This window comes from Lacerta agilis, chromosome 16 (assembly GCF_009819535.1).
Source record: "Lacerta agilis isolate rLacAgi1 chromosome 16, rLacAgi1.pri, whole genome shotgun sequence".
In the NCBI taxonomy this organism is placed as follows: domain Eukaryota; kingdom Metazoa; phylum Chordata; class Lepidosauria; order Squamata; family Lacertidae; genus Lacerta; species Lacerta agilis.
Window position 1 is genome coordinate 21,976,341 of NC_046327.1, and position 24,633 is coordinate 22,000,973.

At 44.5% G+C, this 24,633-nt stretch overlaps 1 protein-coding gene across 1 annotated transcript in view; it reads left to right on the forward strand.

The window, feature by feature from the left end:
* LOC117060883 (stimulated by retinoic acid gene 6 protein-like) overlaps positions 1–21,163 on the forward strand; it is a 41,352-nt gene extending 20,189 nt beyond the window's left edge. The window contains exons 7-18 of the mRNA XM_033173473.1: positions 2,371–2,499; positions 4,373–4,443; positions 6,199–6,310; positions 8,193–8,358; positions 9,238–9,313; positions 10,758–10,839; positions 14,925–14,973; positions 15,084–15,201; positions 16,243–16,362; positions 17,621–17,784; positions 17,932–18,084; positions 20,207–21,163. Coding sequence (XP_033029364.1) covers positions 2,371–2,499; positions 4,373–4,443; positions 6,199–6,310; positions 8,193–8,358; positions 9,238–9,313; positions 10,758–10,839; positions 14,925–14,973; positions 15,084–15,201; positions 16,243–16,362; positions 17,621–17,784; positions 17,932–18,084; positions 20,207–20,394 — 1,428 coding nt within the window. The 3' untranslated portion in view covers positions 20,395–21,163. The remainder of the gene's footprint in view (positions 1–2,370; positions 2,500–4,372; positions 4,444–6,198; positions 6,311–8,192; positions 8,359–9,237; positions 9,314–10,757; positions 10,840–14,924; positions 14,974–15,083; positions 15,202–16,242; positions 16,363–17,620; positions 17,785–17,931; positions 18,085–20,206) is intronic.
* The last annotated feature ends 3,470 nt before the right edge of the window (positions 21,164–24,633 follow it).

A 24,633-nucleotide genomic window follows, 5' to 3' on the forward strand; every position in this document is an offset into this window, starting at 1 on the left:
AATAAATATTATTACCTGGATGGGGATTGGTCAGGACAAGACAGCAGTGAGGCTGGGGCTGCACAGGTGTACCAGCAGAGTCAAAACAATTGTCCTGCTGGGGCAGTTGTAGAGCCCTCACCTTGCCAATCCCCCCCACCCAGATCAATCCCCCTGCTATATTGGGAGGGCATCTCTGCCCTAGCACACAGGCTGCCACAGAGCCACCTGTTATCTGTGTACATGGCCTTACGCCCTACAGAGGAAAGCTGTGCTGGAAATCTAAGGCCTGTGAAAGAACCACCACTGTGTGTGAGAGGACAAGCGCCATGGATAATTCCTTCAGTCGAGGAATTAGAGGCCTCCAAAACTTTTGGGAAGGAAGAAGAATGGAGACGCGATTCAGGTCCTCAGGACCACGGACAGGGCACAAGAAAGTAGGGACTCTCAACAGAGGACACCCTGCCCTGAAGTCACCGAGAAGGAATGGAAATGCTTATGGCCCACAGAGTTTTCTCAGGCTTCTCTGGAGCTACCAGGGAGCTTTTGCATTCAAGCCATGTGGCTCTGCTGCTGAACTGCAGCCCTGCCTGAAATTCAGAAATCAAGGCCCGTGACTGCCCTCTTTGCAGTAGATGAAGCACAAAATCCAGTAAGCCTGGGACCATTGATGCCTAGGCTGAAGATACTTGACAAAAGACTTTTGTTGTTGTTGTTCAGTCATTCAGTCGTGTCCGACTCTTCGTGACCCCATGGACCAGAGCACGCCAGGCACGCCTATCCTTCACCGCCTCTCGCAGTTTGGCCAAACTCATGCCAGCAGCCTCGAGAACACTGTCCAACCATCTCATCCTCTGTCATCCCCTTCTCCTTGTGCCCTCCATCTTTCCCAACATCAGGGTCTTTTCTAGGGAGTCTTCTCTTCTCATGAGGTGGCCAAAGTACTGGAGCCTCAACTTCAGGATCTGTCCTTCTAGTGAGCACTCAGGGCTGATTTCTTTGAGAATGGATAGGTTTGATCTTCTTGCAGTCCATGGGACTCTCAAGAGTCTCCTCCGACAAAAGACTTAGCTGTTGGTTAAGATACATGGCTATGAAATAGGCACAAGGGGGCATGGTTTGATTTGGGACTGGCTCACTGTGTAGGACCTACAAGTGGCATCTACAAAGAAATGTTGCAGCGTGTTATGCTTGTCAGGGTTCCAGCCCTGCCTTCTTCTAGAACACACAGGCCACAAGGGTACAATTGTGTAGAACTGGTGATTTAAATGATTCAAGCTTTTCAAGTCTCTTATGGATAGATTCATTTCTTGAAGTTTATATGCCAGATGGAGTTAATATGCCAGGAGAAGACCCTGTTTCAGAGATTCTTCATCAGCCAGTAGAGTCTATCAAGAACTCCAACTTCCTTGTGGCAGTGGTGGCAAACCTATGGCATGCGTGCCAGAGTGGGCACGCAGAGCCCTCTCTGTTGGCAGGCGCACCATCGCCCCAGCAGTGCCGTTCCTGGGGTTTGTCAAAGTGGGCACCCAGCCCCCCATCTCTGCGTGTAGGAAACTCTCCCTATAGCATATGCTGACCGCAGCAGCGTCAGGGGATTTGCATGTCCGCCAACCAGGTGGTTTCCTGCCACGTCGCTCCTGCCCCCACACCATGCCTTTTGGGATTGGTTGATGCCATGAGCAGGAGATAGTTAGCGACGTTAGTGCGTGTGATAGGTGGCTGCGTCAAGGTTGAATGCTGATTGGTTGCCGTCGGCAAGCGTTGAGACTATTGGTTGCTTCTGCGTCGTGTGCTATAGGAAGCATATATCATGCGTGTGAGGTTTTTTTTGGCAACCCCCCCCCCAAGCTAAACAATTCTTGGCATCCCCCCCAGAAAAAAGCTCAACAACTCTGGGCAACCTCTCCTCATTTTCTTTTGGTATATTTATTTGTATGTGTGCATGCAGACAATCATTATTATCCCACATTAAGTTGCTGGATTGGCACTTTGTGATAAATTAGTGGGTTTGGGGTTGCAGTTTGGGCACTCGGTCTCTAAAAGGTCTGCCACCACTGCCTTAGGGACTAGGGCCCGGGTCCCTGGAGGTTTTAGTCTCTCACCGAAGGATTAACTAACAAAGGTGGGGTTACAGATATGGTGCAAGCAAAACAAACCAAGCCCATACTCAGCTCCTATAAATAATATATATATATATATATATATATATAAAGAATGTGACAGGTTCCAATATTTAGGAAGTCAACCCAAATGGCAGAGTGCCTTGATCTTAGTTATGATCCTGATTCTGCCCTTCAGGACCAGACAGGCTTAATAACTTAAGCTGAGTTTTCAGGGTGGTGTAATGTTTGCCTTTGGTAATTCTGCCTTTCTTTCTTTTTTGCCTAGTATTTGGGTGAATATGATAACCTCATAAAGGGCTGGCCTTCCTTGGCGTGCTATCTTTTCCTTCTAGGCCGATTTGTTCTCATTTTTGTGAAAGCCATAAGAGACCGTTGTAGGAGTGACTCTGTAAATGTGAGTATTTTGTGATAATCACATTTTCCTGTTATAATTATTTTGAAAACAAAAACATTTATCCTGCCTTCTGAATTCTGTACTTTGCTGAAAATGGCAGCTAGGTGACAAAAGAAAAGTGAAGCTCTCTGAGAATTAACAAAGTTTAACTGTGCCATGAAATAAGTACAGCTCTATCAATGTTTTACATTTTTCATTTGCTTATTTTGACTATTCTCTATTTAAATTCAGCATTATTAGTATTATTATTGACATTTGTTTTTTTGTTTATTTAACAAAAAAGGCCTCAAAAGTGACTTATAAAGATAGAACACAACAGCTAAAAAAACACAACACTAAACAAGGAAAGTTGGAATAGGATATAATAAAACAATGTATCCTCTCCTGCATCCCTGAACATTCCCACACATTCCTCAGATGGGGTGCCTCGGTCCTTGTGTCTCCACCCTCTGCACCTCCCTCCAATGCAGCACACAGAGAATGGCCTCTGATGAAGATTACAGCATCTGGACTGTTTTTTAGGAGCAAAACTGTAATGTTCCAAATATTTTGGGAAGACTTGTCAGTCAGCTCTTGAAATCCTGTAACACCAACCCTACCTCCCCAGTCTTAAACCCCTCTGTGGCCTCTTAGTTCTCCAAAGCCTTCCTAATTATACAGTGAACTAAAACGGCTGTTGAAAAGCCACCATTTTGTAGCTATCGCTTACAAAGAGGTGGATCCATTTGTTGTTTCCTTGTTTGCAAAGTGTGGAGTCCTGATGAATCCTCATTCGGCTGGCATTTGCTTGTTTGGGGCCAGATTCTTAAGTTCCTAGCTAGATGCCGCAGAGCACCAGTAGGAGTGCAGGACTGTTGTCAGGTCACTGCTGTGCTCTGAGCAAGAAAACACCCCAGAGACATTGCAGTGCCTGCTCTGTTCCTGCACAACAAGCTGGGTGGATGCACCCTCTGTGCTTGCCCTGTGGACATCAGATGTCCTCACATAGTTTGGTCACCCCCCAAAAGTAAACACAGATTAACACATCAAATAAATAGGCTTAAACATTCCTAAGTATGTGTTACAAGTATGAGGACAATTGGTGAAGTGTAGGTGGGTTCCCACGAGGCAAGACACAGTGATAACAGCAAGAACCTTTATTGAACTAACAGAACTGGACAACAGGGGCAAAGCAACTGCTTATACAGTGGTACCTCTGGTTACGAACGTATTCCGGAGGTCCGTTCTTAACCTGAAACCGTTCTTAACCTGAGGTACCACTTTAGCTAATGGGCCCTCCTGCTGCCACCGCACCGCCAGCGCACGATTTCTGTTCTCATCCTGAGGTAAAGTTCTTAACCTGAGGTACCACTTCCGGGTTAGTGGAGTCTGTAACCCGAAGTGTTTGTAACCCGAGGTGTTTGTAACCCGAGGTGTTTGTAACCTGAGGGACCACTGTATACATTTCTGAAGGCCTGGGCCACTCCCACCGTGATTGGTTGTCTAAACTTCCAAGCTGCGAATCATAACTCAGAGTTTAAGGGCCAATGGCAGAGGCCCAAATCCTGAAATGTTCTGTGATAGGATATGTATCGAATCAGAACACAGGGTCTCAGAATCCTTAGTCCACACTCAAGCTGAGGCAAACAAAGACCACTGAATACATAACAATTGGTGTTGCTAAACTACAATACCCATAAGCCCCAGCAAACAGGGCCACTGGCTAAGGATGGTGGGAGTTGTAGTTCAGCAACATTTGGAGGGCCAGAGCTCTGGCACACCTGCTGTATTGGATTCAGCCCAAGAATAGCACATCTGTAATTACAGAATCCCACAACTCTTAAATGAAATTCTTGGAATCTTACATAATTCTTTCCTTCTGCTTCCTACCCAGGAGGAGACGTCTTTTGTGGAAACGCATCAGATACTCTATGTCCAGCGATTGCTGAGGAAACCACTACTGCAGTGAGGAATCGTTCTGGTTTTGGGTCATTTCCCCCCTTTGAACTAAAGGAAAATGTTCATGCCAGATTTGATGATAATCCCCATCTGAGCAAACTCTCTCTCCAGCTGGGAGGAGTGATCAAACTCCTTCAGAAATTAAGAGGTTGAGTGAAGGAGATGCTGTGGCTTTTCAATAACGGGCCAGTTCCACATGCTCTGAAGAAGCAATGCAGGAAAAGCTTGGTAGAAACCAGCTCAAACCTATTGTTTCCCCATGCCCCATCACTGTCCCTCTTTCTCAGATTTATGTTTCCTGACTTATGGCTACCCTTTTATCTGCCACCTACCTATACAGGAGACACTCAGCACCAGTAAGGCCCAGATCGCACACTGCAAAAACATATGGATGAGAGTCGTCTTCTGGGATTTGAGGGAAGTCACGGCTCAGAGGCAGATGAGTGGAAAAGTTGGGAAATAATGGGAGAAGAGGAGGAAGCAGCAGCATGGGGGGGGCGGCGGGTGATAGTTGACAGTGTCTTTAGAAAGCATTCCAGACCCCCCCTCCTAGAACCCGGCGAGCCTTGAAAGTAGGAGAGCAAAGAGCTCAAAAGCAGAGGGCACATAGCAGCATCCGTAGAAGTGACCAATGAGAATGTGGGAGAGACATGGGGTGGAGAGCTACTTTGGACAATGCCATTATCCAAGAGGCTGGGTTCTGTAGCCTCTCTCTGTAAATATTGAATAAAAAGAGGACGGTAATAAACATCCTCTTGTCTTTGTACGTTCCTGGCAACCAGCCGGGAATCGCTGAGTAAGCCGCCTGGCACTAAGAGAGGGAAGGGACTCCCGCTAGCATTCAGAGCATTCTGCAAGGCAGAGGAGGCTATCGATCATCCTTTTGCCTTTTCTAAGTCATCACTCAGTTCATACAGTGTATACGCAGTAAGCATTTGTCAGCAGGGTGGCTATGTGCCTCTGGCACAAAGAGAGAGGTTTAGGGAGTAAACCAACAATGCTTGAAATATGTTATGCAAACTGGGGGTGGGGGTGGGGATAGACAAAAAGGAAAGCCTCTTTCCCCTCAATGAGGAGTGTCCTTTTAGTAACTGCTTGTTGGTAAAGTACACTGCTTCCTGCTTCTTCTCCACGTTCAATATCAGTATGAGCTAGCATGCATTGGCATTTTCTTCTTGGCCCAATGGAAAACAAATACAGTGTTACCTCAGTTTTCGAACGTAATCCATTCCAGAAGACCATTCGACTTCTGAAATGTTTGAAAACCGAAGCAGCTACCTCTGGAAGCATTTATTTATGGAAAACTCAATACGGAAGCCGCATGGCACATTCAACTTTCGGAAAGCGTTCAAAAACCGAAGCAGTTACTTCCGGGTTTTTGGCATTTGAAAACTGAAACGTTCCGAGACGTTCAAAAACTGAAGTACCAGGGTACATGCAACCATTTTGTTTGCCATGAGTAATAAGCCATACATTTTCCTTACTCTTCCAACCAGCAGTCTTGCCAGACTTACTTATTTCTGCAGTAAGTGTACCAAATTTCAACAAGGGGGACATGGCGGGCAGGTTGGTCCGAGCCCACTAGTGAACCCATTCTAGCAATCCTGCAAATTTCCCTGCCCAGCACAAACCTTGTCCCTCCCACTTCTGGTACACAGCAGCATAGTCTGTGTGTGTGTGTGTGTGTGTGTGTGTGTGTGTGTGTGTGTGTTCACCTCTGCTCCTTCTCACTGGCAACTCCTGCATTTTGTGTACTAACAGGCCACCTCAGAAATCCTGGATTAGGAGGAAGATGTATGAATGGGACCCTTACTTTCGATTCCCAAGCAGAATAATTGCCACTGCTGTGCTTCTCTTTGTCTGCCTTTATACAGTAAGTAAAGGAGCGGCATGACACGACTCCCTGAGCTGGCAAAGCATAGTTGCTTTTCTTAAATTCTTCAGTAGCTGTGCTAGATCCTTGTTTCCATGTGTTGGAGACCAGATTAAATAATAGATGTCTGCAGGGCCGGATTTAGGTTTGATGAGGCCCTAAGCTACTGAAGGCAATGGGGTCCTTTATATGTCCAGCTGTCCTTTGTCAACCACAAATTGTTGCTGTTTTTGGTGTTGAATATATGCTATATGGTAATTTATTGACCTAATAGGCATCTAAAGCCATTTGCACAAAAGAAATAGGAGCCTACACAACACAAAACACTGTTGCTGTATGTAGGCTTTATTTTATTTGGTTTTTTTATCTTATATTCTGGAAATATACATCCAGGTTTTTTTTTTCCTTTAAATTTTTTTGGGGCCCCCAAGAGCGTGTGGCCCTAAGCTATAGCTTGTTTAGCTTATACGTAAATCCGGCACTGGATGTCTGATCACTGAAGCTAAGGGTGGTGGTGGGGATGTGCCTGGTGCCGGTCTAGTCTTTTTTTTTTTTAAATAAAGTTTATTGGCATAAACACATACAGAATACAATAAAAATGATGGATATGGTGAATAAAAACAATTGTGAAAGTAGAAAAATTAAAACAGATTCAGAGGAGGGCTAACCCCCCTCCCCCCCAAAACTACTGAAAATACAGTGCTGTATTTAATTGTTTCATATGAGAACAAAAGGGTGGGTCAACTCTAAGGGCAGGAGTGTGTGTCTGGTGTCAGTCTAGTCTTCAACTTATTCTAGATTCCTAACAATGGCTGCATTTGCACATAAGCAGAAGCCATGGTTTTTAGTGCTATGTGGCTGAGCTGCAGTGATTCTGAGCAAAGTGTTGGTCTCGCATGCTCCTCCCACCCTCTCCTCCTCACATTTGGATGGGAGGAAGACTTCTGCGGTATTTTGCTTCACTTTCAAAGAATATCGGTCTGTTGTGATGTACCAACCAGGGATCCTGGCTCGAAATGAGCTCTGGTTTGTTAAACAAAAACCAGTTGTGTAATTCCATAGTTTGAGGTTGGTCTGTTTTGAAACAAGTTGTGGGAATGTGTCCATGTTAGTACTAAAGCATGGTTTGACATTATGAGCAAATGCAATAGGTGCATCCAAAATAAAGCAGTCATTGTTTTAATAGCCCTTTTCCCTTTCCTTCTCAAGTCAGTTGAGAAACATTAAATCACGGTCCTAGGCTGGATCTAGACACATCAAAAAACATTTCAGGGAAACGTGTTGTAAAGCTTGTAATGGGAAATCAAGTTGCTGAAGGATGCCATCTGGTGTCACAATGTTATAACGCATTTAAAACACTTTTTTTCTATTTTCTTTACTAATGTAGCTGATTCCCTAGTGACATTAATTGTACAAGTTAAAGACCACCCTATATCTTCCTTTATATCATCCAGCAGAGAGACATAATGATTTCTGAATAGTTTCTTGGTCCTTTGTCATTTCAAGGTACAGTTGTACCTTGAAAGTTGGATGGAATCCGTTCCAGAAGTCCGTTTGACTTCCAAAATGTTTGGAAACCAAAGCACGGCTTCTGATTGGCTGCAGGAAGTTCCTGCAGCCAATCGGAAGCCGCAGAAGCCCCGTCGGACATTTGGCTTCCAAAGAACATTCGCAAACCAGAACACTCACTTCCAGTTTTGCAGCGTTCGGGAGCCAAAATGTTCAACTCACAAGGCATTCCAGTTGCAAGGTATGACTGCATATTAATAACTACTTATTATTTTTATTTCAAAAAAGCATAATATGTTGTTTTATCCTGTCATTTTTCTTTTGAGATAGTCAAACTCACTGTTGTTGTCTTCATGTTTTGTGTATCCTCCAGTTTGTTGTAGGTGAATTTATTGTATCCCACTTTACTTTCGGGATGCTAAAAGATCTTAAAACATTGCTAGACCATTGGCTACAATCTTCTATTGAAACACCATTAGAATCAGAACAATACATGTCCTTTTCCAAGTCTCTGGGAGAATTTAATGCTGTTGCACAAGGTAGGGGAAAAGTTTTGCATCCTAAATCTAACTATTGTATTATTTGGAGGAGGACCTGCTGGGGCTAGATGGGCAGAGGGTGTTATATGACTCAGAAGAATCTTTATTTGCATCAGCCAACAAAACAAAACAAAACAAAACAAAACAAAACAAAACAAAACAAAACAAAACAAAACAAAACAAAATGTACTGAAGATAGAGGTAAAAACCTAACTATACAAAATGCATTTTGGAGGTTCCAATCAATAATCAAATACTAGATCTTATTCTAATTGACTCCGCTAAAAACCTTGCAGTTTTTGCTGTCGCCTGATCATCTTGATCTGCTAAAAGAAAGGCCACAGTAGCAATGGTTGAGCGACCCAGCATGGACAATAATAGAGGGGTAATAACCTCAGCCATGGTTTGCCTCATGGGTCTGAGTTTCTCATCTCTGCTCATGAGCGTCTAGGTGCTCTGCTCTGGGGAGGGATGTCCCATGTTCAGAAGTTCAGGTTTCTTCTCTGGATGTTGACTAACCCCAGCACTTTAGCATGGCCAGATCTCGAAGTAAAAAGTTTTCATGTGGTGTATATCCATTTAAGTTTTGCCCTTCAAACCTACCCTAGGCAGTTCACAAGGAAAGAACCAAGCAGAGGTTTAAAGCAAGGGTACATGTTTATCCCTATATGATTAAAAGGCAAATGTTGTAGCACATCAGAGTTTCAGTACATTACAGATGTTTAGAAAATCAGTGATAAGCACATGTTTTGCATTGTTTGTTTTTAAACTGAAAGTGTTTCTGGCATGGCTAAGTCAGTTCATATTTTCTAATGTGTTCAAAGGCAGATTATTGTATAGATTGTGTCAAGGAAACCTGTCTTTTTGCTTGTTTCACAGGTGTTTGGATTTGCACAACTGTTGCTTCCTGTGTTGCGAGTGTTGCTTACATACTGTTAATGTTAGCCTGCTACAGGTATGGATTATGTTGTGGATTATAGAGGCCTAGGACAAAAGTAATACAGTGGTACCTCTAGTTACGAACTTAATTCATTCCGGAGGTCCGTTCTTAACCTGAAACTGTTCTTAACTAGAGGCGTGCTTTCACTAATGGGGCTTCTTGCTTCGGCTGCGCTGCCGGCACACGATTTCCGTTCTCATCCTGGGGCAAAGTTCTCAACTCAAGATAACTCTTCCAGGTTAGCGGAGATTGTAACCTGAAGCATTTGTAACCTGAGGCGTTTGTAACTCGAGGTACCACTGTACTAGCAATTGCCTTATCAGGATTTGGGAATGTCCACTGGGCTTGCCCACTTGCATGGGCATTCCCTCTTCCCTTTCAGGTTTGATGATAACTGTGGTTAGCATTATTTTCATATGGGCATTTTCGCCAGCGACAAACCACGGTTGACAGTGTGGGGTAATAGTGAGCTTGCTATACTGTGGTCTGGGCAAACTGTGATTAGCGAAAATGCCGGTGGAGACATAATACTAACTGAAGTTAGTCATCTGTGGCACTGCTGCATCAGCACTCAGTGAAACCGGGCGTTTTCTGCAACCCTGTGGGCCAAGACCCTTGCTAGATCCACAAATGGAGAATGCTTTTTCGTTTGGTCTTCCAGTGCAACTGCTCCAACTATTGCCCTGACAAAGCAGCAAGACTTCATGGTACTGTCATAAGCCAATGAAGCTGGATGAAAACTGTGGAGGGTTTTTATATGCAACAATAAACAACTTATTTTAAAAAAAGATGAACTTGTTCTAGGCAAGAGAGAACTGATTATTCATGGGGAGCCTGCAACTGAGCTTCTCTTGCAGTGGTGGCATAGATGCAAAGTCCCTGGGGCCCCGGGTGCCTGAGCACCCAAAAAATTGCCCATGAAAGGGCTAGGCACCCACAAATTTTGGTGCCAGGGCCTTGCATGCTGCATGGCACCCATAGCCCCGGGCACCCACAGTTGTGGGGGCAAGTTGGCACTTCTGGCTGGTGGTGGCGACACACAAATTTCCTTCTAAGTGCGTGATAGATTCTTAGGGGAGAAGTAGCCAATGTGATGCTCTACAGATGCCGTGGGACTACAATTCCCATCAGTCTAAACCAGCATACCCAGTGGTCAGGGTGATGGGTATTGTAGTTTAGCAATATCAGGAGGGTACCACGCTGCTCCTGATTTTAGGTATCAGGTTACTGATGCTAAAATCGAGACTTTCCCCTTCTTGTGCCATACAGATGTTAGAGGAGGTGTGAAGGTAGCCTTCCCTGACTTGGTTGCTTCCAGATGTTGTCTGACTACAGTTCCTATCATCCCTAACCATTGGACATGCTGGTTGGGGATGATGGGACCTGCGTTTCAAAAGATCCAGATGTCACCTACTAGAGCAATGCCTCTTAACATTTTAAAAAATGCTTTCCCCGCTAGAAAACACATAAAGAAACTGCGGGCAGGCAAGAAGTGCTTCTTTCTGATGGAATCGGAAACTGTGCCATCTACTCAATGTGTGGTGAGTTTTTACTCCTAACCCCCTATTTTCACCCCTATATAGGAGTTTTCATTCCTATACCTGAAGGAGCATCTCCATCCCCATTGTTCCCGGACACTGAGGTCCAGCTCCAAGGGCCTTCTGGCGGTTCCCTCACTGTGAGAAGTGAGGTTACTGGGAACCAGGCAAAGGGCCTTCTCAGTGGTGGTGCCCGCCCTGTGGAATGCCTTCCCATCAGATGTCAAGGAAATATTTTTTTAAAAATAATATTTATTGAAATTTTTTAACAACAAACAAAAAAACATCAACAAACGACAACTACATAAACAACTAGTAAAAACAAAACATAACAACATACATATTTCTTATAACTAATATTTCTTCCTCACATCATTATGGGACTTCCTCCTGCCTCTTCCTCCTGCATCCCTTATCTGATTATCTTGTCATAACTTCATAAATTCAAAACAATTTTTCTCTACTTTATAATTACCAAAATTCATTAAAAATCCTCTACCTATTAACCTCCTTTCATAATATTACTTAATTAATTAATCTTAACATTTTATCTTAATCCTTATCATCCTATATCTTAATCACCTATCTTCTTATCTACAACCTAATTTATCCTCCAGTTATATCTAACTTTCAATCATACAATGATTTTTAAAATACAATTTAAAATTCATCCATTCTTTTTCCACTGCGTCATCCCTCTGGTCACGGAGTTTCCCGGTCATTTCTGCGAGTTCCATATAGTCCATCATTTTCATCTGCCATTCTTCTATCGATGGTAATTCTTCTGTCTTCCAGTTCTTAGCTATCAAAATTCTAGCTGCTGTTATGGCATACATAAATACTGCTTTCGGAATTTCTTGGCCTAGGATGCCCAGTTAAAAGGCTTCTGGGTTCTTTTTAAAAGTGTTTTTCAACACTTTTTCATTTCGTTATAAATCTTTTCCCAGAAGTCTTTTACCTTAGGGCATGTCCACCACATATGGAAGAAGGTACCTTCAGTTTGTTTACATTTCCAGCATTTGTTACTTTGTCCATAATACATTTTTGCCAATTTCACAGGTGTTAAATACCATCTGTACATCATCTTTATGATATTCTCTCTTAATAAACTGCATGCTGAAAATTTTATATTTGTATTCCATAATTTTTCCCAATCTTCCAACATGATGTTGTGCCCCACATCCTTTGCCCATTCAATCATTGTTGATTTTACCATTTCATCTTTTGTATGCCACTCCAGCAACAAATTATACATTCTGGAAAGATTTTTAGTCTTTGGTTCAATCAATTCAGTCTCCAACTTAGATTTTTCTATCTGAAAACCAGTTTTCCTATCTGACTTGAATGTCTCATTAATCTGATGATATTGCAACCAGTCTGTAACATGATCTTTCAGTTGTTCATATGATTTTATCTTGTATTTCTCACCTTCTTGTATCAAAATGTCAGATGTCAAGGAAATAAAAATCTGACTTTTAGTAGACATCTGAAGGCAGCCCTGTATTGGGAAATTTTTAATGTTTGACGTTTTACAATTTTAATGTGCTGTAAGTCGCTCAGAGCGGCTGGGGAAACCTAGCCAGATGGGTGAGGTATAATAATAATAATAATAATAATAATAATAATAATAATAATAATAATTCCCTTTAAAAATCCCAGCATGGATGTGGTGGACCCGGACACTCTTTCAGTCAACAGTCAACTTATGGTCACTTTACCAGAGTCAAGTTTTTCACTTTGAGATTCCGGGACCTCTTCCTAGAAGGTTTAGAAAAGTAGATGGCTAGAGAACATATTCATTGTGGAATTGTTTTGATTTCATGGAAGCCCTCTCAGTTTACCCCTTATATCAACACACACACACACCCCAAGCCTGGGGCTCAACAAATGTTGCTGAACTCCATTTCCCCGTGATCCCTAGCCCACATGGTCAGCATTTGTGGATGGTGGGAGTTGTAGTCCTGCAAAATCTGAAAAGCATCATGTTGGCTACCCTTGCCTTAGGCTGAAGTGAGGTAGAGATAGCAGAAGTCCAGAAAATGCCTTTTCATTTCCTGGAAGGGAATAACAAGCCCTGCATATATTTCTATGAGACTAGGGGTGGCTAACCATTTTTTGGCCAACCCTCTGGGGTGGGTGGGTGGCACATGCCAGCAATGGATGTGGCCACCCGTTTCACACTCATACACATGTTCATGACACACACAGGCACACAGTTTTTGCAGATCAGCTGAGCAGAAGGGGGCTCTTGCCTATTTTGATCCATTGTGACAGGGCCCCCTAAAAGGCATGAGGTCCATAGGCTGGAGCCTGTTCTGCCAGTTTGGTAATTTGGCACTGATCTGGTTCAAGGTTACGTAGCAAGCTTATTTTGTTTGTTGAAATATTTATATACCGCTATACCATAAAAACATATCAAAGTGGTGTACAAGTTTTTTGTTTGTTTTTTAATAAAACTTCAGGGCCGAGTGGAGATTTGAACCTGGATTTTCCTGGTCTTCGTCTGACACTAACGACTACACCCTGTTGACAAATTTTTGTGAACTGTGCCAATTTTCCTATATAAGAGGGTGATAAGGGAGGGCAGGAGGTGCTGAACCCTCCCCCCTCCCCTGAAACTGCTTCTCCCCAGCTATTTTCCCCTCAGCAGGGCTTGCTTCTAGTCTCAGAACCTTACCTTGAGAAAAATGTCTGGTGAAAATCAGGTTTGTACGATAAGAAGATCAAGACCCCACTTTCAACTTGTTCATACTGTCCTTTAAAGTCCACTCTCTTGCTTTATTTAGGAACCTGATTCTGACATAAGGTTACAATCATGCTACTGTCAGGTTGGGGTTACCCCCTTAGATTTCGTATGCATCTAACAACAACAACAACAACAACAACAACAACAACAACAACAACAACAACAACAACAACTTATTACTTATACCCTGCCCATCTGGCTGGCTTCCAACCAGAGATTAAAAATACATTAAAACACCAGTCCTTAAAAACTTCCCTAATCAGGACTGCCTTCAGATGTCTTTTAAACCCCAGATGGTTGTTTATTTCCTTGACATCTAATGGGAGGGCGTTCCACAGGGCAGGCACCACTACCGAGAAGGCCCTCTGCCTGGTTCCCTGTAACCTCACTTCCTGCAGTGAGGGAACTGCCAGAAGGGCCTTGGAGCTGGACCTCAGTGTCCGGACTGAATGATGGGGGTGGAGACGCTCCTTCACGTATACAGGGCTGAAGCTGTTTAGGGTAGGGGCCAGCAAACGTTTTTTGGAGGGGGCCGGTTCACCGTCCCCCAGACCTTGTGGCAGGCCGGACTGTGCGGGCATGCGGGCATGCCCGCAGCGGAGGGGACTGCTCTCTCTCTCCCTCTCTCCCCTCTATCCCCCTGCCCCTCCCTTCCCCCTGCCTACCTATGCTGCTGCCGTCAGCACTGCACTCTCCTAACAGCGGCTCCTGTGCCTGCCCTTGCGAGGGCTACTTTCGGGCTGCTCGTCCCGCCGCCAGCCTCTGCCATTCGCAAGGGCAGGCACAGGAGCCGTGGTTGGGAGAGGTGCTGTGCTGCATTCTGCCAAGCACGGCTCCTGTGCCTGCCCTTGCAAGTGGCAGAGGCTGGCGGCGGCGGCGGAGGGACGAACGGCCTGAAAGGGCTTGCTGGCTCCGGAGAGGCGCTGCCCAAAATGGCGCTCAGCCAGCTCAGCACAGCCCCCTTCCTTCACTATGCGGGGGGGGGGGGAGAAGCCAGGAGAAGGGAGGGAGGAAGTGCCGCCGTGTGTGTGTGGGGGGGGAATGGCGCCGGGGGGGAAATGGTGGCTTCAGGGGGGGAAATAACAAAAAAATGAACAAACAGAATTGCCGATCCATGGAACGTCCGCGGGCCGGATCCTGAGGGCCATTGGGCGGGATCTGGCTCGCGGACCGTAGTTCGTCAACCCCTGGTTTAGGGTTTTAAATATCAGCACCAACACTTTGATTTGTGCTTGAAAAAACAATTTATATTATTATATTTATAATTTTTGCTTCCAAATTGTGTTTGTGGCATCCCAGCATAAATGAACTGTCCTTTTTGTTTTTGTCTTTACATTAACAGTTAGCGCTGGGAAGATTCACCGCTTACCAAATCGCATACATACTATGGGGTATGTGATAACTTGTCTCTTGGGCCTTTGGCATAAGTTCATGGGGGGGGGGCTGGTGTTACCCTCCCTCTCGCCCGATTCTATGTTGACAACTTTTATCTTCCATCCAGGTTACGTGATCATGCATCTGCTGCAGTTTGTAGCCGGGATGATTTTCATGTATCTGATTATTTTGCCCATGGTACATGGTGAATGGGCCAAACTCTTGGACAAGTGGGGAACTGTGCTGTAAGTGTCAGCTTTCAGAAGAATAGCTCTCTTTTCTTAAAAATAATTTCCAGTAGCACCTTAGAGACCAACTAAGTTTGTTATTGGTATGAGGTTTTGTGTGCATGCACACTTCTTCAAAAACACGCTGATTCCTGGACTGTCCACGGGCCGGATTTACCGTGTTTCCCTGAAAATAAGACACTGTCCGCTGCCGTGCCACAGAGTCAGTCAGGGAAGAAGAAGAAGAAGAAGAGTTTGGATTTGATATCCCGCTTTTCACTACCCGAAGGAGTCTCAAAGCGGCTAACATTCTCCTTCCCCTTCCTCCCCCACAACAAACACTCTGTGAGGTGAGTGGGGCTGAGAGACTTCAGAGAAGTGTGACTAGCCCAAGGTCACCCAGCAGCTGCATGTGGAGGAGTGGAGAGGCGAACCCGGTTCCCCAGATTACAAGTCTACCACTCTTAACCACTACACCACACTGGCTCTCCACTACACCACACTGGGAGGTAGGGGGGCGGGGACCTGCTTTGCAGGGAGGCAAGGAGCCCCGCCGGGGCTGTGGATTGGCGTAGCTGTGTCATCCGCCCGCCCACCGGGAGATGTCTTATGGCAGCATTCTGGAAATGCTGCTACGGCTTATTTTAAGGGTATGTCATTGTCAGGGAAACATAGTATAAGGCGATTGGGTTGGATCTGGTCCCTGGGCCTTAGTTTGTCCATCAGGTAGATCGTGATCTACCGATAGATCACTGAATGTCTCCCTCCTAAAAAAAGCTCAACAACTTTGACCTGAACTCCTGGAAGCGGTTTAGTCATTCTGGCCATATGACCCGGAAAGCAGTCTGTGGACAAACGCCAGCTCCATCCGCCTGAAAAGCGAGATGAGCGCCGCAACCCCAAGTCGCCTTTAACTGGACTTAACTATCCAGGAGGTCCTTTTACATTCATTTCAGTTGGTCTGAGTATAACTTATCTGAAAACGACTCTTTATCTCCACTTCTTTGCAGTGGTTATAATTTTCTTAAAATAGTTTCATCTTCCTTTTCTGCCTCACAGTCTTTCATTTGTCCTCGTCATGCTTTTGAGGAGGCTGGAGATGTTTGCAGGTTCTCGAGTTTTTCTTCAGCCGAAAATTTCACCAAAAGATGATCAGAGACCTCTGGCACTTGACAACAGGTTGGTATCAGGGAGTGAGACTATTCCTGGTCTTCAGTTCCTTGAATAAAGATATTCCATTAGGTCACCTAGGAAAATCGCACAAGATGGGAAGTTTACCTCAGGAGGTTGTGGACTTTCCTTCCTGGGAGTGTTTTAATCAGAGGTTGGATGGTCATCATGGATGCTTCCTTCCCTTTTTTGAGATTCCTGCATCGCAGGGGGTTGGACTAGATGACCCCTGGGTCCCTTCCAACTCTACAATTCTATGAGCTTGTCCTGCAGCATGTTATATTAATAAAAAGGCCACCACTGATTATCTGTTTCTTCATTCATTTTTTTAAATGGTGATGAGACTCTTGCTTTCTCCCGTCCCGCAATCTGAAATGCTCCCTCTGCCACGTGATTCCTCTGAACATGTTGATCAGCTCCAAGTTGCAAATCCTTTGTGTCCCTAAACAAACCTTCTATGACACCGACAGTCCATAGTCTTTTTCAGAACCAGAATTTACCTTTAAACCCATGTTGCAAAGTGGCACCCACCTTTATTTTTTATAATATATGACTCTCTGTCTCCTCCCTGTCTTCAGATTTCCTGTCTCTGCTTGTCTTTTCATATTCTGGTCTGCCTGTATTCATATTAAAAACCAATGAACCAGGCATAATGAACTTAGTGCTCTTCAGATACTGTTGTACTACAATTTCCATCATCTCTGACCATTGAGCATGCTGACTGGGGCTGATGGGAGTTGCTAGTCCAATAATGTCAACTTTGACTCCCCCTGCTGCAAACAAAGGGAATGGCAATGGTACTGCTTGTGCCATTCAAGTCAAAGTGCTACCCTCTTGTATTTCAAGAGAGGTGATTAATGGGATGAAATCATTTTTGTCTATTTCCCCTTATTTACATGCATTTATATATCTGTATTTTCTTGGAAGCAACAAGCTCTTTCTAACACCTTCTTGCTGTCCAGGGTTAATGCAGTGAAGCTTTTCCAACCATTCAACAAGTACAATTAGCAAAAGTTCAACAACCTTAATGACCTTTATTTCCTTAAGCTACGCGCAGGAACAATCACTAAGCATTTCTGAATATTGTAGCAAACTCAGTGCAACAGCACTGTCTTCAAATTCAGACTTGGAGAATATTTATGCTTTGGTCTGAGCTATGTTTGCTGTAGTTCGAAAGCAAATATACCTGGTCTTGCCTCCAGTTTTTTTTTTTTTCCTGTGGGGGTAACCGTGGAACTGCTCAGCTGAAACATCTCTTCCTTTTCAGGAAAGCCTTTGTAAACTTCAGCTACTTTTTATTCTTCCACTCGGTGGTGGTGGGTTTGTTTTCCTGCCTCATGAGAGTGTTACGCAGCACTGTCCTGGGAGCCTTCCTGATTGGACGATTGGACAGGCCAGTGATGCCGAGGGGCTTTGAAGATTGTGATAAAGGTAAGCACCCCGAGGGATGCTCTGGATGCTGGGGAGTTCTCAAAACACGGGACCAACCTACATTTCCAATGCATCGTGGCTTCATTCTTGTGGGGATGGAAGGGTGCATTTGGCATCAACAGGTGAATGGTGTTTATTTCACTGCAGCATTCAAGTCTTGGGTTGCAATGCTCTTCATGGACCACTACCACTCGAACCCCATCCTTGTCTGCTTCTGCCACATCCTGGATACCAAAATCAGACAGAGGCAATGGCAAAAAGTCAATGGACCCACCGAAAACACAGACATGCGGGAAATAGGTAAACTATCAGAAATGCTGGGAGTCGATTTAACAAAGCTTATATGTTTGTGTGTCTCTAGCTATTTGTTTGTTTATTTGATATACTGCCCTTCACCCAAGGATGACAGGCGGTTTACAGTACAGTCAAACCTGAGTTCCCGAACGCCTCCGTTATTGTATGTTTCAGCTCCTGAATGCCGAAAACCCGGAAGTAAATGCTCTGGTTTTTGAATGATTTTCAGAAGCCGAACGTGCTGCGCGGCTTCCATTTTGAGTTTCCATATTGTATCGAGGCTTCCGCTTTCAGTTTTTGGTTGTTGAATGTTTCGGAAGTCAAATGGCCTTCCGGAACAGATTACATTTGACAACTGAAGTTTGACTGTATTAAAAATATGTAGCATAGTAACAAGCAAAACAATAACACACACACACTCCTAGTTTAAAAGGCCATAGATTAATTAGCCAAAGGCGTGGGAGAAAAGGAATGCTTTTGCCTGGCACCTAAAGATATGTTTCGCAAATCGTAACTCTGCAGTTGTGAGGATGGCTCCAAATATCGCTACCACCAAGGAACTGAAAAAAAGGTACACATTAAAAACTGTTCGTCCTAGATGTTTTCTAATTCTTAAAAACCCAAGCCCTTCTTCCCAAGAATGGGAAGTTCAAAAACTCAAAATTTGTTCTGGGCTAGCAAGGGACAAACAAAAAAGACATGTGACAGAGGGCCCCTTATTCTTGGGATTGCCAACTTTTTCATCAGCCCACTGCTCCTGGGCCTTGTAACAGCTGTTGGATGTGAGGACGTCATCAGCTTCTATGCCATGAAAACCTTCCGCTACTGATTTCTGCTGAGCAAGCTGCTTTTAAGTGCATAAGAGCAGGCCAATCCTACCCCACTCACCCCGGCCAGTTGGCAACACTACATATTCTTTGAAAACCCCATTCGCTCACAGCAGCACTGGACAAATTCCATTCTAGGGTTTTATTTTGTTTTTAAAGTCTCTGCTATCCCAGCTGTATAATTCACTGTCCAAACACTGAATGTTATAAGTACTGTATGTGATTGAGTTTGACAGGTTGGCTAGTTGGTCCAACCAGGGCCAGCCCATCCATGAGGCCAGGTGAGGCAGCAGATCTCAATTATTCTTCCCTTGTTCCTGATGTAGATCTCCACTCACCCCTTCTTTCCTGACGGGGAGGGAGGCACCATTTTGTGGTTTGCTTCAGGAGCTGGCCCAAGGTCCAACCTACCTGACACCAATTTCAAATGTATTTTGTGGTTGTACAGTCATTAGTCTGTCCCAGGGTAAAGGTAAAGGTAAAGGGGCCCCTGACCATTAGGTCCAGTTGTGTCCGACTCTGGGATTGCGGTGCTCATCTCGCTCTATAGGCCAAGGGAGCCGGCGTTTGTCCGCAGACAGCTTCTGGGTCATGTGGCCAGCATGACAAAGCTGCTTTTGGCGAACCAGAGCAGTGCATGAAAACGCCGTTTACCTTCCCGCCGGAGCGGTCCCTATTTATCTACTTGCACTTTGATGTGCTTTTGAACTGCTAGGTGCGCAGGAGCTGGGACTGAGCAACAGGAGCTCACCCCGCCGTGGGGATTCGAACCACCGACCTTCTGATTGGCAAGCCCTAGACTCTGTGGTTTAACCCACAGCGCCACCTGGGTCCCAGGGTAGTTTACGGCAATTAAAAGCCTAATTTTAAAAAAAGGATTAACATTCAAGAGAATAGGGCTGGTCCTAAGATATGTATTTCAGGTATCAAAGACCAGGGTAAAGAGGTGAGTTTTCAGCCTCTGATGAGAGTGGCCTAATGAAAGTGCCAGACACACATCTGTGGGGCTGCTACAGTGAATGCCTTCTCCAGGGCTGCCATCCCATAAACAGCTGAGAGTGATGGAACTACCAAGAGGGCCCCCTCTGCTGATTTTGACCTCCACGATGGTCTGGAGGGAAGGAGGTGGTCTTGCAGATATTTGGGGCTTAAGTTACTTTGAGCTTTAAACCCTAAAATGAGCATCTAGAATTGTACAGTACCTGGAAAGAAAATGGAAGCCTTATCAATAAGGTATAGAGGTTGTGGTGTATGCATGTTGCTGACGTTTGAAATTTTAATTGCCGGTGTCTTGTTTTTAGCTCCTAGGGTATCAGGCAGAGCCAGGAAAAGATGGCTGTTGCTTTACACGCTTTTGAACAACCCCAGTCTCCTGAAATTCCAGAAGCGAAGACTAGGATCTTCTCCTGTGGATTTTCCACAGCCCTGTGCTGTCCCTCCAGGCGATCATTCTGCAGAGCAATTGGTGCGTTGGGATCAGCATGTTTAATATGGGACGTGGACTGTAGAGATGCTGGTCCTGATGGTGCAACGTCAAAAGCGGCCCAAGCTATACTTGCTGAGAGTTGCATGTATTGACAGCTTGTTCCATAGTGCTTTCCAAAAAGATAACCTGTTGTATTTCCATCTCACATGCCTTCCCTCCACATGAACGTCTGGTTTGCCTGCCTGCTGCAATCGTTAATAAACTATACACAAACCATTGTCTCTAGGAAGATTTAGGTAATCTCTTTGAAGACCACACAAGCACGCACTTTTTGTGTGTGTGCTGTCCCTACAATTATTTGACACTTCACCCCCCCCCCCCCGGCTAGACCCAGGGCTGTGCAAAGCTGGTAATGGGCCCAGGCTGGACAGAAAATGTAGGCCCCATTTCAAACTGCTCGTGTCGTGCATACGATGTGCTTACAAGTAACAGAACAGAACAAATACTCAGAGTCGGCCTCCTCAAAATCATAGGCCTGTGCCAATTACCCCCTGTCTCAGCTCCTTGCTCTGTTCTGGCCTGCCCAGACCACAGGGATCTAGAGGTGGGAAATCAAAGTAGAGTCAGTGACACTGGTTTAATAACAATGAGTTTTTGGGTTTTTTTTCCCAAGTTGCCAAATTGGAATCCTGAGTTTCCAAACCAGTGACTTGAGCTGGTGTGTGCATGATTCCAAAACTGCTGTCAGATGATTTGTTCTTCATTAGCTCTACTCGCTGAGAGTTTTCTTTTAAAATGTTTGACGTTTTACTATGTTTTTATATGTGTTGTAAGCTGCCCAGAGTGACTGGGGAAACCCAGCCAGATGGGCTGCGTATAAATAATAAAATTTATTATTATTATTATTATTATTATTATTATTATTATTATTATTAAGCAGCTGCTTCCAAAGCTGGTTGTACTGTACACTTACTGGTGTACAGTGGTGCCCCGCTAGATGAAAATAATTCGTTCTACGAATTTTTTCGTCTACCGGTTTTTTCGTCTAGCGAAGCGGCAATGACAGCTGCGCTCCGCTAAACGAAAAAAAAGACGAAATTTTTTCGTCTTGCGAAGCAGCCCCATTGACTTTTTCGTCTTGCGGGGCAGCTTCCGCTAGACAAATGCCATTCGTCTAGCGAGTTTTTCGTCTAGCGAGGCATTCGTCCAGCGGGGCACCACTGTAGTTGACCCTACATAACAAAAACCTTGCCTTTTCTTGCTGTGTCTTCCATTGAAATTATTCTGAGTTCACGTTGCTATGTTTACTGCTGACGGGTGGGGAAATAATTTGGGATGTTCCATTAGGACTTTCTTATTCTGCATGCTCAACGTTGTTGGACTACAACTCCCATAGCCCTGACCACCAGCCATTCTGGCTGGGGCTGATGGGAAATGGAGTCCAACAACACCTATAGGGGCAGAGGTTCCCCATCCTATACATCACATGTACTGTATGCACTTTACCAGTGTAGTATTCTTATGTATGGTAGGGGAACTCATGGTCCTTCAGATGTTGGTGGACCACAGCCAGTGCCGGATTTATGTACTGTATAGGCTAAGTAGGCTGAAGCCTAGGGCCTCTAAATCTAGGGGGCCTCACCAGCCCTCCTGCTCCCCAGCGGGCAGTCTCCCCTCTCCCAAAATTGCAAACCCAAGTCTTCATGTGAGGGCAGGACAACTTGGGCCCAGTAACTATGAGACTCAAGGCTAGCCAGTGGGGCCCAATTTGAAGCAGTGGGGCGCAACTTGAATTTTTTTTTTTGTAGGGCCCCAGTTCACAGCCAAAGTCTGCAAAATCTTATAGATATAAATAAAATCCATCTAGATTGCCCTTGTGCAGGGGCCCAATCTGGCCAAATTGCTCCAATAGCCTTAAGGTCAGCCCTGATGAGACTGTGCAGGGGTTGGACTGACAAGCCCTGCACCTTCTAGATCCCTGGTGTCACCATTCAGAGTACAGACTCAAGGACTTGTTATGGAAATAAATGGGGGGGCACTTATTGGAAATCAGTTTTGTCACCTCTTCCCCCCCCCCAAATCCCGAGACAATGAGCCCAGCCACCTTTTATTCACAGTTGCAAAAGCACTACACTACAGCATGGCCATAAACTTGTAAGTTCAACCGCTGAAATATACACCCAATATGTAGCAATGGAGATTTATGTTACTGCTTTATGAATGAATACTGTGTTTTATGAATGGACTCTGTATTTTGTGAATTACCTAAGAGCCACCAATAGGGAGCTCTAGAATCTGACAGCTAACCAATTGGGTACTACCAAACAGTGACCCCTATTGCTGAAAGCAGGTAACCAGCAGGGAATGCTTCAGCTCAGCCTTTGCACTGTTGACTGAACACCCCCTGCTGTGCAGATAATGGAGAAAGCTCAGAAATGTTAAGTCTGGTGCTACCTAGTGGTTAAAACTTTATAATAGGTAAAAAAGGTAAAGGACCCCTGGACGGTTAAGTCCAGTCAAAGGCGACTATGGGGTTGCACAGTTCATCTTGCTTTCAGGCCGAGGGAGCCGGCGTTTGTCCATAGACAGCTTTCTGTGTCATGTGGCCAGCATGACTAAACCGCTTCTGGTGCAATGAGATACTGTAATGGAAACCAGAGTGTACGGAAACACTGTTTCCCTTCCCACCACAGCAGTACCTATTTATCTACTTGCACTGGTGTGCTTTCGAACTGCTAGGTTGGCAGGAGCTGGGACAGAGCAATGGGAGCTCATTCCGTCTCGAGGATTCAAACCGCCGACCTTCTGATCAGCAATACCAAGAGGCTCAGTGGATTAGACCACACTGCCACCATGATCCTATGATATATGATATATGGATGATCCTATGATATATGATATATGGATGCAGATTAGACCACAGTGCCACCATGATCCTATGATATATGATATATGGATGCTTGTCTTGGCAACTTGGGCTGGACATTTTAGGTGTAAAAGGGAAGTGTGCCTGCAATTTGTTTTGGGGTTTGTGGAGAGGGAAAACGAAAAAGTATTGTTGCACCTTAAAGCACTTAAGAAAGCTATTATGACATAAACTATCATGAATTAAAATCCCAGATAGACTGAAAACTTAAAACAACTTCAAAGCTTCATTTACGGTATCAGTGACCTTGACACCCAGCCAAAATGTCCTTTGCGACTGCTTAGCGACTGCCTATCAGAAAGGATATATTTGTGTGGACCTTTCTTCCTACACAGGCTAAGAACAAAGAAGCAGGGTAGGAGCGAGGTGCGACAATCATGCTGGAACTGTGATGCAAGCCATTTGGACTTTGCTACTTAACTCTGAACCCCCCCCCCCCCCAAAAAAAAACTGACGCAAAGTTTTGTGCTATTTTTGTGCCATTTTGTTCTGCAAAACCCATATTTTGTGTCGCCCCACCCCCAAACCGAGTATAGTGATACCTTGGTTCTCAAACTTAATTTGTTCTGGAAGTCCGTTCCAAACCAAAGTGTTCCAAAACCAAGGCGCGCTTTCCCATAGAAAGTAATGCAAAATGGATTAATCCATTCCAGACTTTTAAAAGCAACCCCTAAAACAGCAATTTAACATGAATTTTACTATCTAACGAGAAGACCATTGATCCATAAAATGAAAGCAATAAAAAATGTACTGTACTATGAAATAAATAAAACAGTATTGTAGATGATAAAAATTAAAATTATTTTTTTTCCTTATGTGCACTGATGATAGCCATTGTTTGGATGGGGGGCTTTTATCCATTTATGCAGTCACACAATCAGTAGCTGAACTGGGTTCCACACAGTCACAAATACCAAGTCACAAAAACCAAGTCACTAGCCACAGTCACATGTCAGTCCCATAAAACAAAGAACAAGCCACAGACAAAAAAACAAGTCATACAAACAACACCCTCCCCCAAAGCAAATTCAAAAACTCCAGATTTCACCTCTGTGTTGTGTGGGTGCCTGGGACTCAACAGCCGACAGACTCAATAGGAAGCCTCTGATTAGCAGTGGGGGCTCAATTTACAAATGGAATACACTCAACAGGAAGTGGAACATGTTCTTATTCCAAGCCAAAGTTCACAAACCAGAACACCTACTTCCGGGTTTGCAGTGTTCTATTTCCAAGTTGTTCATAAACGAAGCTGCTCTAAAACCAAGGTACCAATGTATTGACAAAGCAAATTGGGTTCACAAGTTAATGCCCAAAATTCCAAACCTGCCCCAAAGTTTTGTGGTAGTTTTTTGCCACAAACTCCATGTTTTGTGACA